The following is a 13,872-nucleotide window of genomic DNA, read 5'->3' as shown; positions in this document are numbered from 1 at the left end:
CCAGAGATGCTGCCAGATCCGCTGTGTTACTCCAGCATTTTGTGTCCATCTTCGATATAAACCCGCCTCAGTTTCTTCCTATTCTCTTTTTGTATTATTGTTTTATGATCAAACTCTTGAAAGGCTTAAGTTCACATATTTACACCATGCAAATACCAGGACCAAGACTTAAGGTGGCATTTATTTCTCAATGTTCACTGTTTTGTACTCACTTGGTCACTTTACCTCATGTCTGCTATTTCAGTCAACATTTCACCAGGTCAAAAATTATATCCAAATCAAAAATAAATTAATATTACATTGGAAGGCTTGGGGCCTTTATATCCAAGACCTCTTTAACTCTCCAGAGGCTTCAACATAATCACATGCATAAACATGCAGTGTACATCCAACATCCTGTAAGATCATGTTTACAGACAAATATTCTACCCACAGTTCTACTAAATAACATTTTCCAAACTTCAGTACGTACCTTTCTCTTCCTCATCATCCTGAGGAGAATGAGTCACACTAGTCTGTCTCCCAAGGTACAGCATGAAGCCAGTTGCAGGAGGTGCAGTTCCATCCCTCTCAGATTGCTTCTGCAGGGACACCACCTCATACATGGTGTCAGCACTACCGGTATGGCTTCTGACCTCTGACTGCAACAGAAAAATAATAAGCTGTTGGAACACGGCAATCCTCTTTTGGGGGCATTAAAACCATAAGGCATAGGAGCAGAATTAGGCTATTTGGCCCATCGTCTCTGCTCCACCATTCGATCATGGTTGATGTATTCTTCCCTCCTAACCTAATCTCCCTGCCTTCTGCCCGACATGAAAATGGTCAGCCACCAAAATGTTACAATAATCATAGTAATTTAGGATATTATGTATCTTCTGGTTTGTAAAATACTGCATTTCTGTCAATATTCCGTAGCACAGGTACATAAACGAATTTCATCAGATCACAATAACATGATCGTTAAACCAGGTAATACGATTACCTGTATATTCTCACATCTGTTTGTGACAATTTGTTACAGTTTAGCTGCTGTTTCTCTGGTGGTGGATTTCCTTATCAATGTCTGCCTCTTGATTTACCCAGGACAGGTTGTTGGTAATATTTACGCAGAGGAACTTTTAAGCTTCTGATCATCTTCACTTGATGCTGATTGGGGCATGTACACCATTTGGTTTCCTAAAGTCAATAACTAGCTCCTCCGTCTTGCTGACATCAAGGGCAATGTTGGTAGTGTTACAGAGAGACGTAGGAGGTTTAAATGCTTAAAAGTGATGTTATTTAATGCTAATGTTGTTCATGGTGGGTTTACAGCTAGAGAGTTCAGGGTCACAATTGGGATATAGATATATCATATTGTAAAAACAATCCTCAGTTGAATATTTGGATGAGGGGTTGAACTCCCTTGAGACAATCTGATTTCATTACTGCATTATTGTGACGATCTATTGCCTGCCCTACGAAGAACAACTTGGCATTGGCTAGATCCAATATGAACATGTGCAGAAGGTAGGGATCCGCTATTGAGATTCTTGGCCACATCTCAGGTAGATGTCTATTCATGAAGCAATTTTGTGTTCATAAATAACAGGATTTTAGACCTTTTATGTGAGATGGCATTGTTTTTTACAGAAGCATTAAAAAAATGTTAATGAAGAGAATCTGAATACCAGATGCTTTTTTTGCTGAGGACAACTAATGCTGGGCATTGGCGACTGTATGCATTTTGAAGATAACATTGGCTACCTTGAAAAGTCAAATAAATATCTCTACCTAGAAGAGTGGAGACAAAGTTGACCAGTTTCCCATTCACCTTATCAATTAACTTCACTCCAGCAGAAAGCAATAATGCAGCAAAGAGAGTTAAGAAGAGGACCCTACAATGATACATACCCTTGCTGTCCCCAGTCTGCAATAGGATTGGTCTGTTATGGGTCTGTTGTTTGGACTTATGGCTTACTTGTCTTTGTGTAGCAAACAAAGAATGGTAATGAATTTCTGAGGACAGCCAAGCTTAGGAATCATGCTCCATTTTCCCTGTTCATTGAGTCAAAGGCTTTTATGATGCTGAGAAATGTGAAGTAAAGATCCTTCCTACACATTACTTCCTACATGGTGAAACCAAGCAAATCAAGCGACAGCGATGCATCACACCCAGTCAAGCTCAATATTTTTCATCCATGCTTCTAAAGAGGGAACATTAATGTACCTTCTCAGGCACCCATACCCCTTGACGACACTGAGATCTCAGCCTCCGAGGCCAACGCCACAAAATCCATCACTCGAGGGTGAACCCTCAGAAAGTGTCTGGCCCTGATGGCTGCGTTCTTTAAACTGTCTCCGCCTCTTCCTTTCTTTTTCCCGCCCCCCCCCCTCGAAGAAAGGTCTCGACCTGAAACGTCGCCTATTCATTCTCTCCATAGATGATGCCTCAGCCGCTGAGTTTCTCCAGCATTTTTGTCTACCTTCCATGATGATGAAGTGCGTTGAGAGATTGGTTACGAATGTATCAACTGCCATAGGAATGACCTGAATCTATTGTAGTGGCCATTTGGCTTGTTTTGTACATCATTAATGATGGCATGTGCCTTTAAATTTTAGACTGCCCGTTATATTGTGGGTGGGATTTATGACGTATTTTAGGATGTGTTTGGAGCTACTTTTCTTGCGCAGAAGCTTAGTTTTTAGTTTAGTTTTGGACCAGCATGGGGAAGGCATACCCTTTGACCATGCGAAGTGTAACGGAGACACGAGGAGTTTTCTAACCTTTAAAGCGATAAGCTGGAGTTCGATGAAGATTATAGTCGGAAGAAGTTTAGGTGTATCTTATTGTTTTTCATCAACAATAAAGAATACATTAATCGAAAGACTGTTACGAAGATTTATCTGTGAAGAAGTTCTGAAGGTCCCCGACAGAGAGCTCGGACATTCCCCTTAACCATGCAGTCCACTTATCGGCTAGAGGGAGTAATCTCTTGAACAATATAAAAATCTGCCGCTACACTAATTGCAATTTGCTTACCACGCCAACAGATCTAGATGGGATACAATCTCACCAATGCTCCATTCTGCATTGGGCCACTTGGACAACAAGAACACGCCCGTCAGGCTGTTGACATCGACTACCGCTTAGTGCTCAATGCCATCATGTACTCTAAACCTATCACCAAACTCAAACTGGGTCACTGCTCAATCCTGTGCAATTAGAACCACATCGGCAGACCTCAATCTGACAAATTGCCAATTTCCTCCTCAATGACCATCAACACAGGGGCATCTCAAGGCTGTGTGCTCAGTCCCCTGCTCTACTCTCTCTATACATATGACTATATACCCAGACACAGTTCCAATGTCATCCATAAATTTGATGAAGATACCACTGTTGTTCGACAAATAACGGGTAACAATGAGCCAAGACCACGGGAGGAAGATCGATAATCTGATTGATGGTGCCAAAACGACAATCTTACTTTCAATGTTAGTAATACAAAGGAGCTCATTGTTGACTTCAGTCCTGGGTCCAGTACATCGCACCTATGCTTCCTCGGGAGCTTGAGATTCAGTGTGTACAGTGGATGACATGCGGTCTTGGGTCAATGAAAGTGCACCAATGAAGGTGCATCCTTTGTTCAGCACCCAAGAACGAAGGATGCTATAGAAACTGGCAGACATTGCTTGGTTCATTACGGGTATTGACCTCCCCAAAAGCAATCTACAGAAAGTGCTGCCTCAAAGGACAGTTAATGACAACGACCCTTTCCACTCTGCCCACAATCTCATCTCACTGCTATCACTGAAAAGAATTGTGAAGCCTGAGAATTGTGAACTCAGTTTGAGAAAAAGTTTCTTCCCATTAACTATCAGGCTCTGGAACCACATTGCACAAACCTACCTCAGCATCAATCTACTATGGACTTTGTTTAGAGTGTACTTCCCACTTTTTGGTTTGTGTTATTACGGTCAGGTTACCAAGAATTAAACTATTGTATTATTAATTATTGCTTTTTTTTTGTTGTAACGTTAATGTGCCTGTAAAGCTGCAGCAGGTAAGAATTTCATTGTTTCATTCCCAATATCTATGAAAATACTCTTGACCCTCTTCCGATGTAGTGCAGAAAATACAGGTACATGCATTCACACAGCAGTGCAAAAGAAACAGGGAGATGAGCAGGCAGGAAAAATGGAAAACCAAAACAACAAATTCCAACGGGGGCAAGTACACGGACAACTACGAAAGGGTTTGATAGGAAAGAGAGAGTGGAAAAATTAATGTACAAAAAGTATGAAAGAAACAAGGACATGTTTCCGTAACAATAGGCAATGCTTGGATTTTACTCATATTGCCATAAGTCATAAGCTGGTTATAAGTTATAAGGAGACAAAGGATAAAAGTTACTAACTTGACTAAATGAGAATTTGATTTCCTTGCTTCCAAGTCTTGGATGCGCTGTTGATACTGACTGCCTCAGATACTAAGTAAATTACCTCCGTTGGGATCTTCTGCAACAGCCGGCATATCCCACTAAATTTGGACCACACTGCCCTCCTCTGTTCAATAATTTTACAGCTTGTCTTCCAAGCTCCTGTTAAAGGACTTTACAGTCAATACATTCAATCGTAGAATTATATAGCCCAGAATGCCAACTTGGTAAACATTTTTTTAAGTTTTGAGTTTTTTTTAGTTTAGTTTAGCGTGGAAACGGGCCCTTCAGCTCACCATCCAGCAATCTCCCGTACACTAGTTCTATCCTATACACTAGGGAACATTTACAGTAGCCAATTAACCCACAAACCCGCACGTCTTTGGAATGAAGGAAGAAACAGGAGCACCCGGAGAATACCCATGCGATCACAGTGAGAATGTACAAACTCCGTACAGACAGCACCCATAGTCAGGATTGAACCCGGGTCTCTACTGCTGCACAACTGTGCCACTTTGTTGGAATTCAACGAAGGGCAGCAAATTGGTGGGTGTTTGAATCATTTGCTTTCAACTACTTGTCAGTCCCTTGAGATTAGAAACAGTGCAGAAACCTCAGCAGCCAATTCGGCACATCAAGATTCCTCAGATAGAAAAGTGATAATAAGCGCTACCAGGATACCCAACCCTTTTCCAATGGAGCCATGGGTTCTATGACATTGAGCAGAGATGCCCCAGGATTGATGTCCCATCTGAAATATGACACCTCTGGCAATGTAACATTTCCTTAATATTGTACTGCGGCTGCTGTCTTTCTGCTTCACAAGTGACATCCAACGTCACCTCAATAGCACAAAAGGACAAAAGAAAGTTTGCAGTGGCACATAGAGCAGAGCTGATTGGTTTTATCGATGAGAAGAGGTTCGCGGGAATTTGAGCCAAAGTTAGTGAAGCCTGGTTTTTATGGTTTTAACTGGGATGGAAGTTTAGACCTTTGGATGTTAGAAGCATTAACCTGATTTTATATCAGCTTAACATTATTGAATGCAATGTCAAATATCAATAAATAACACCTATTGTGATGAGTTGCATTTAAACACAAAAGAGAGGAGAATGGGGAGAGAATAAAAAATTGTAATTAATGTAGAAAAGATGATTGGTTGCTGGTTAGTGTGTACTGGATAGTACTTCTCTAGTCATAGTCACCGAGCTACGCAGCATGGAAACAGGTGCTTTGGCCCTACCTGTTTCAGCTTCAGGTGGAATACTTCTGTGAAGGTCTTTCGGCTGAAGTACCAGAACCTCTCATTTGCTGAATACACACGGACTACAGTTTCTAACTGAAACCGAACTGGCTCCACCACCTCAGTGATCACCAAGTCCACTGCCACCGTCATGTAAACTCTCACATCTGCAAGTAAAACAAATCCAAGCTATGATTAGCCGACCTTTATTGTAATAAAAGTTATAGAGTCATATAGCACAGCAAGAGTCCCTTTGGCCCAACTATTCCATAAACTATTCCATAAAGTGCTGAAAACACTTCGCACAGAGGAACAAAGATCCCAAAGTTGTGCTGAATGATGTTAACTGGTTACTGTAAGTAGGGGCAGGAGAATCAGTGGTGGCGGGTGATTGTTGGAGATCCAAGAGGAAAAAGTTCCACAGGGTAGTCTGATCCATGTGCGGCAGCAGGCAGAACATAGAGAGGGAAGATAGGACTACTGTAAGTGGCAGCAGGAGAATTTATGGTGATGAAGGGGGGGGGCAGGATTGTTGGAGATCCAAGAGAAAAAAAGAGATGAGTTTAGTTGGGTGCCTGCTGGCCAGCATGGATGCAGTGGGTTGCCAGGCCTGTTTCCATGTTATTCAACATTTTGACTCTATGAAATAATTTAATCACCTCAAACAGATTACCCTTTGCACCGAATACAAGCTAATGCCCGTTCCACTTACGAAACCTGAACGGAAACCTCTGGAGACTTTGCGCCCCACCCAAGGTTTCCGTATGGTTCCCGGAGGTTTTTGTCAGTCTCCCTACCTACTTCCACTACCTGTAACCTCCAGCAACCACCTGCAACCTCCGGGAACCGCACAGAAACCTTGGGTGGGGCGCAAAGTCTCCAGAGGTTTCCGTTCAGGTTTCCTAAGTGGGACAGGGGCATTAGTCGACTTAATCTGCACACTTTAAACCTAACATTCTATTGAAACATTATAGTGAAACCATTCTACCCACCTCCAGGACCAAACATCCTTCCTAAGCTGGAGTGCCCAGAAGGAACGGGAACAAGTCAAAGCTTTACATCAATATGATTCCCACACCCAGCCCCTTCACTCATAAGCAATGCCCCAATTTTCCTTTTAATCATCTCTTGTATTCTGCCATCATCTTCCATGATTTCCCAACCCATAGTCCCAAATCTCCCTGCTCCTCCATCGAAAGATGAGAATGAGGTGTTCTTGCCTTTGGGGGTTTCTTCATTCAGTGCCTGAAAGGCAGGACCATTAGGGTTCCAGGTCCCTGTGATGATGTAGAACTTTCCATCAGCACTCTTTCCCATGGATTCCTGAACTCAGAACAAAAGCAACATGAGTAGATAGTGCAAGGTCAAATGTGTGAAGACAAGCACTATGCCACACCCCAAAATCACACTCTCTACTGAAGAAGCATTGTCCCTTCAAAGATAAATATATCAATTGAACAGCTACACCGCAGCAATCTGAGTTTTAGGGGGGAACACATGTCATTATGTGACAATGACGTAATGTTGTCCATTGTTAATTTCAGATTATGTTTTATCCTCTCCTGTTCCCTTTCCTTTAGATAGTTTTGTTTTCCTTTATTGTCTCACCATCACTTGTTCAACTTTATCTTCGTAATTTGGTCTCCCTGTCCTCCACCCACTTTGCTTCCCTCAGGCTTCTGCTTCATGACATCCATTTATCTCTCCCCAGATCTGATACAAGGTTGTGACCTGAATTGTGAACCACTTCACATTCTGCAGATGCTCCCTGACTTGTTGACTATCTCCAGCATTCTCTGCTTATACTGCATTTTTTCGGCATTTGCAGTATTTCACTTTTGTTGCGGGGGAACACAATTGCTTGTTATTTGAAAGTGCCAGGGAATCTTATATTCATATTTTAGACAGCAATGGGAACCTTGGCCTTAAAGCTTAATGTACTGCAGCTTGAACACTGGAGAAGTCCCTCTGTACTGCACTGTACTGCTGGACAATGTTCAATCAGGCGGATGTGGATTTAATCTCATAAGAAGTTTGTTCACTCCAAACTCACCATGTCAAGCAGATGCATGTCACTGTTCCGCACATTTGTCCCTTGACTCAAGAGCATACCGAAACATCTGGAAAACACAAAACATTGAAATTGTCATACAGCCTTTCAAATAAAAGAGGAAAGTTGGGGCTAATGCTTCATGCTCTTTCCGTTGACAATGTATATTTTATCTCATATTTGAATATTTCCTTACTGCACAGAAGATTGTTTGGCCCATTGTGTCCCTACAACTCTGCACATTAGTTCCATAGACAAAGTCCAATGCCCACTATGGGGTGGTGGTGGTTCGGACAGTACCCTTATGGAGGCTTATGGAAGAACCCTGATTACAGAGGAGAAGAAGCCATTCCTAAGATTGGTGGTGCAAGAAGATTGCAAGCTTCTGTCACTTTTGCTGGACAGGAGCAGAGAGACGGAGGAATATCCAAGAGTGAGACTAAACTTTGATTGATGTGATCAAGAAGATTGTCTACATGGACTTGACCAATGCCTTGGATAAGGCACCGCATGATGTGCTGATCTAGAAGGTTAAATCTCATGGGATCCTGGGTGAGCTTGCACATTGGAAACAAATTGACTTTAAAGTAGAAGGGGGTTGTTTTTCAGAATGGAGTCCTTTAGTAAATGGTGTGCCAAGTGGATTGGTGCTGAGAATTCTTTGGTTCTGATTTATATTAACAATTTGAATGTGAATACAGATAGCAAGATTAAGTTTTCAATGCACTTGGTGGTATAATGCACAGTGACGGTTATCTACGATTACAATGGCATCTTGAACAACTGGAGAAATGGGCCGAAGAATAGCCAATAGAGTTTAATTTTTTTTAAACGTGTTGTATTTTGCTATAGTAAACCAGGCAAGACATACACAGTAAATGATAGGGCCCTATGTTGTGTTGTGGGGCAGGGAGATCTTGGCGTGCAGTGATATGAGAATGTTCACTGCACACCAAGATCACCCTGCTCTACAACACTACAGTTCCATATAAATGGTGCAGGAGGAGGATAGGCTGGTGAAGGCATTCAGCACACATCTTCATCAAGACATTGCCAAGGCCAGATTTGAAGTATTATTTACAGTTTTTATCACCCTGCTACAGAAAGGGTGGCTTTAAACTGGAAAGGGTCCAAAAAAATATATTACCCTGTCTGGAAGTTTGTGTTATAAGGAGAGGCTGGGTCTTTTTCCCCCCTGGAAGATAGGAGGCTGAGTAGTGACCTTATAGAGATTTATAAAATCAAAAGGGCATACATAAGGTAAATAGCTACAATCTCTTCTCCAGGGTAGGCGAGTCTAAAACTAGAGGCCTATAGGTTAGAGAGAGAAGAAAGATTTAAAAGGAATTTGAAGAGCATACTCGCAGAGAGGGTGGTGCACACATGGAACAAACTGCTGGAGAAAGTGGTGGGGGTGGGTAAAAATACATTTAAAAGACTTGAACAGGTACATGGATGGAAGGTTTTGAGTGATATTTGCCAGACACAAGCCAGTGGGACGAGCTCAGTTAGGCTGCTTGGTCACCATGGACACGTTGGGCCAAAGGGCATGTTTCCGTGCTGCAAGACTCTATATGACAGGTTCTTAGCTGGTCAAGTTTAACACTTCAGCTACCGCAGCACACCAAAAGGTTGGCAGATTATGTCTTTACAATTTGCCACATGGATTGCTGTGGGCAGGATCTCTTCCAGTTGAGGAATATAATAAAACAGAACAATCTATTGAGCATGCACAAAACAATAAAAAATATACCAGCAGGGAGACACAAAATGCTGGAGTAATTCAGCAGGACAGGCAGCATCTCTGGAGAGAAGGAATATGTGATGATTTGGGTCAAGACCCTTATCTGTGTTTGTTAAGTACATTTTTAAATTGAAATTGTCAGATTTACAGGCTATGAATTATTCTTTTATGAGAAGTGAATTCAGAGATAAAAACTCCACCAATATCATTGCAAAATGGATAGACAATTTATATTTGGTGTAAAAGACTTCCCACAGAACTTACAAATTAATTATACAACAAGATCACAAGGTGGTTTTTGATTTTATGATTGTGATTTTTGATTTTATGATTGTGATTTTTGATTTTGACCTTGAATTTTTTTATACTCTGAACTATGCAAAATCTGTTGGCCTCGAATGAACAATCAAACATTCTCCTTCAAGTATATTCTGGTAAAGAATGGGATTCTGACATGGGAAGATTACAGACTGATGCACATAATCAAATTAAATCCATATAAATTACTGGCAGCTCACACATCAATGTATGCAGGCAATTACTTACCAGGTATTATGAGCAAAATTGAGTTTGGTTATTTACCACAGTAAGTATTGTCACCCCTGCATTTCCTAAACTCATGTAAGGGTCACTTTAACTTGCCCTCCACTTGGTCCAAAAATTGCTGGAGTACCAGTCATCTCTGGGTGTGTGTCTCGGGAAAAATTACAGAGACCACAGGATGTTTCCATGCAGATTTGCTGCAATGTACGTTATTGGGTTAAATTAAGAGAGGTTTCAGTCCTGCCTTCATTTTAGATCAGACCTAAATCCATTAAATGGGGAAACATCAGTTTTTTTTCAAGCACCAATAGCTGATAGAAGTTGAAGAGTTGCATGAGTTACATGCAAGTTACACAGCCTTCTAGTCAGCTCTGCCATTCAACAAGATCATGGCTCTTCCTGTGCCTCTACCAATTATATTTATCAACAACTCACTTCAAGATTCACAATGAAATTATGCCACCTACTTCTAAACTCTCCATGTGAGGTCACAGCTGGTTTCTGCCTCCATGTATCAACTCCCTCAGAATTTTGCATGTTTCAATCAGATGACTTGTTCTTCCGAACTAGAGTCCAATTGTACTGCAGGTCCCTGTACAGATAACCCATCATCCGGAAATTCATCAAGTGAATGCTTGCAGTACTTACTCCAAATAAATCTCTTTTGGCAAGGACATCAAAACTGCAAACAAATGCCAAATTAGGTCCCTCTGGGGCCTGTGCAATCTCATTCTAACTTCCTTATTTTTATACTCCAATCCACCTACAATAAAGTCAACACAACAAGTGGGCAGCACTGTGGCACAGCGGTAGAGTTGCTGCCTTACAACGGCAGAGACCTGGGTTCTATCCTGACTACGGGTACTGTCTGTACAGAGTTCTCCCTGTGACCATGTGGGATTTCTCTAGGTGCTCCGATTTTCTCCCACATTCCAAAGACATGCAGTACGTTCATTGGCTTCTATAAATTGTCCCTACAGTGTAGGATAGAACAAGTGTACGGGCTGATTATTGGTTGGCGCAGATTCGGTGAGCCGAAGAGCCTGTTTTCACACTGTATCCACACTGTATCTCTAAACTAAACTAAACAACCATCACCGTCTCAATTGCTTTCTATCTCTCAATGCTAACTCCCAGCATTTTAGAAGCCAGTGGACCAATATATCTCTGTATACTAAGTATACTCTGCAGAACCATTGATCATCAGGCTATTCAACGCACTAAATTCATGCTGACTCCTGGTAAAACAATCCATATGGGCCATACCTATTTTTCCCCTGGCATCCTGAAAATCATTGAAGTGATAATCCAATCCATCTATACATAACTAAAACTCTGATCTTGTGCTCTTCCGGTTAGCGCGTTTTCTCTATTTGCGCAAAAACGGTACGCGATAGCGCTACGATTTTTCGTCGGCTCACTCACCGTTCTCCTGTGCTGCGAGTGCAACAAGTTTCGTTCCGATCAGTAGTATATTGTAAAAGTTAGCGAGGTTTAAAAATCATAAAAACCACGTGTGCGCAGTTAGACCTCCTCTCTTGCCAGTCAGCGCCGCGCGGATTAGTCTCTTCCCCTGTCAATCCCCGGGACAGTCTGCCCCTTCCTGCGCCATCGCATCTTTACTGAAGCTGAGGGACGCTGCGGGTGGCTGGCGGAGGTCTCCAACCGGACACAATTTTCCGAGGGACCGGAAGCGGCCCTGCCCGGCCCGGAGTTGGAGATGTCAACAAACGGAAAACGGGGAGACTGATCCCGGCGGAGGAGAGCGTCCAGCTCCCGCTGTGAGTCCCACACGCACCTCCATCGCAACGCCCCTCAGCTCCAGCCCCTTCCCCTCTGGTCCCCCTCGTTGGCTCCTGCCCCCCTCCCCACTCCCCAATGGTTCTTCCCCCGTCTTTTCTCCGAGCTGCCCCGACAGCACCCCCCCCCCCCCCCCCCCCCCCCAGTACTTCCGGGCCGAGCCAAGTATCCGAGGCATTGCTCTACGGGCACCGACGGCTGATGCTCCTCCGGGGCACGCAAGAAGGGAGAGGGACGGCAACCTCGAGATCCCGGGGAGGTGAGGAGGGAATGTGGGGTAGGAGAGGGGAGAGGGGAAGAGGGGGAGAGGAGGGGGTAGGGAAAGGAGAGGAGTTATGGAGGGAGGGAGGGAGTGACTGAGGGTAGGGAAAAGGAGAGGTGAAGGGAGGTATTGGGGGAGGGTAGGAGGACGAAAGAAAAGGGAGGATATGAGGGGAGAGGCAGTGGGGGAGGTAGTGAGTGGGGAATTGACGGAGAGGAGGGCAGTGGGGGAGGTGAGGAGGGATAGTGGGGGGATAAGGGAGGTGGGGAGTGGGGGATAGAGGGATAGGAGGGGGGTAGGGAGGGGAGAGGAGTTATGGAGGGAGGGAGTGAGTGACTGAGCGTAGCGGGAGAGGGAGAGAGAGGTGAGGGAGGGATTGGGGAGGGGAGGAGGAGAGGGGAAAGAAGAGGGAGGGTGAAGAGGAGGGGGAGAGAGTGCTAGGGATGAGGGGAAGTGAGCTGCGCCTGTGCAGTTGGGGGGTATGGGTGAGTGGTGGAATATTGCGTTGGGGTACCAAGTCTTCTGTATGACAGGGACCCAACGGGTCCCACTTAGTCTAGCTCCAAACCACTCTAACTCTCAAGAGTAATATGGATGTACATAAACGCTGGCCTTTCCAGCAATACATCCAGTAAATGAACCGTAAAAATATGGAAATACTCCGTGGCATCTTTCCTATAGATATGTGCCAAATACAGGCAGGTGGGATTAGTGTCGATGGGACATGTTGGTCGGTGTGGACAAGTTGAACCGAAGGACCTGATTCAATGTTGTATAACTCTATAATTAATACACAGATTATGAGTAATTTACATCACCAGACAAACTGAAAGCAACAGGAAATATGGCCCTGGCAAGTCTAATAAAAGAGATTAGAGTGAATTAAAGGTTCACGACACAGCCAAATGGAAGCAAATACAAGATCTTAGAATGTTTCAGACTTTAGGAATTCACCCAGAGAGTTGTAAATCTGTGGAATACTCTGCTACAGAAGGCAGTGGAGGCCAATTCACTGGATGTTTTCAAAAGTTATATATAGCTCTTAGAACTAACTGAATCAAGGGATATGGGGAGAAAGCAGGAACGAGCTACTGATTTTGGATGATCAGCCATGAATCGAAGGGCCGAATGGCCTACTCCTGCACCTATTTTCCATGTTCATGAAGTATGGACTGAAATTATGTTGGGGAATTGGGAAATAGCAGATAAATTAAATATTGTGTCTGCTTTCACCAAAGACATACAAAGCCTTTCAGAAACAGTGGGGAACTACCACTAGGTGTCAGTATGTGCTGCGAGGAGGACGCAGGCAGTGTAAGTCAAAGGCTCCTCTAGTATCTATGGTGTACGTCAGGGTTAGTGAATAAACAGGAGCACGGTGATGATAAATAATGAGGAAAGATGCAAGGTCACTGGCTTTTTTAAATGGTGAGGGATTTGAAAGCATTGGTATCCAGAGGAACATGTATGTTCTTGTACATCAATCACTTATAATGTGGGTGATTTTGAAGGTGAATGGTTTGTCTTTGTACCCGTACCTCACCATACTTGTGCGTAGGACAATAAACTTGACTTAAGTGGAATGCTGGCTTTTACTGCAAGAAATTTGAGGAAATGAGAGACGTCTTGCTGCAAATATAGATAACCTTATAGAGACTGCATCTTGGATATGATGTACAGGTGTCGTTCCCTCTCTCTAAGGATGTACTTGTGACAAAAGAAGTTCAGCTAAGGTTCATCAGAGCGATCCCTGGGATGCAGGTTTGCACAGTGAGAGGAGATGAAGACCGGGGTTTGTGCTGTCCATAA

General features: G+C 43.3%; 1 protein-coding gene across 3 annotated transcripts in view; it reads right to left on the bottom strand.

Moving 5' to 3' along the window:
* rabgap1l (RAB GTPase activating protein 1 like) overlaps positions 1 to 13,872 on the bottom strand; it is a 271,539-nt gene that overhangs the window by 208,291 nt on the left and 49,376 nt on the right. For all 3 annotated transcript variants that reach the window (XM_033028335.1, XM_033028336.1, XM_033028337.1), the window contains exons 8-11: positions 7,718 to 7,784; positions 6,885 to 6,987; positions 5,665 to 5,831; positions 473 to 641 (exon numbers count right to left, since the gene is read on the bottom strand). In XM_033028335.1, coding sequence (XP_032884226.1) covers positions 473 to 641; positions 5,665 to 5,831; positions 6,885 to 6,987; positions 7,718 to 7,784 — 506 coding nt within the window. The remainder of the gene's footprint in view (positions 1 to 472; positions 642 to 5,664; positions 5,832 to 6,884; positions 6,988 to 7,717; positions 7,785 to 13,872) is intronic.

Source organism: Amblyraja radiata, chromosome 10, assembly GCF_010909765.2.
Source record: "Amblyraja radiata isolate CabotCenter1 chromosome 10, sAmbRad1.1.pri, whole genome shotgun sequence".
In the NCBI taxonomy this organism is placed as follows: domain Eukaryota; kingdom Metazoa; phylum Chordata; class Chondrichthyes; order Rajiformes; family Rajidae; genus Amblyraja; species Amblyraja radiata.
This window is presented reverse-complemented; position numbering and strand designations above follow the sequence as displayed.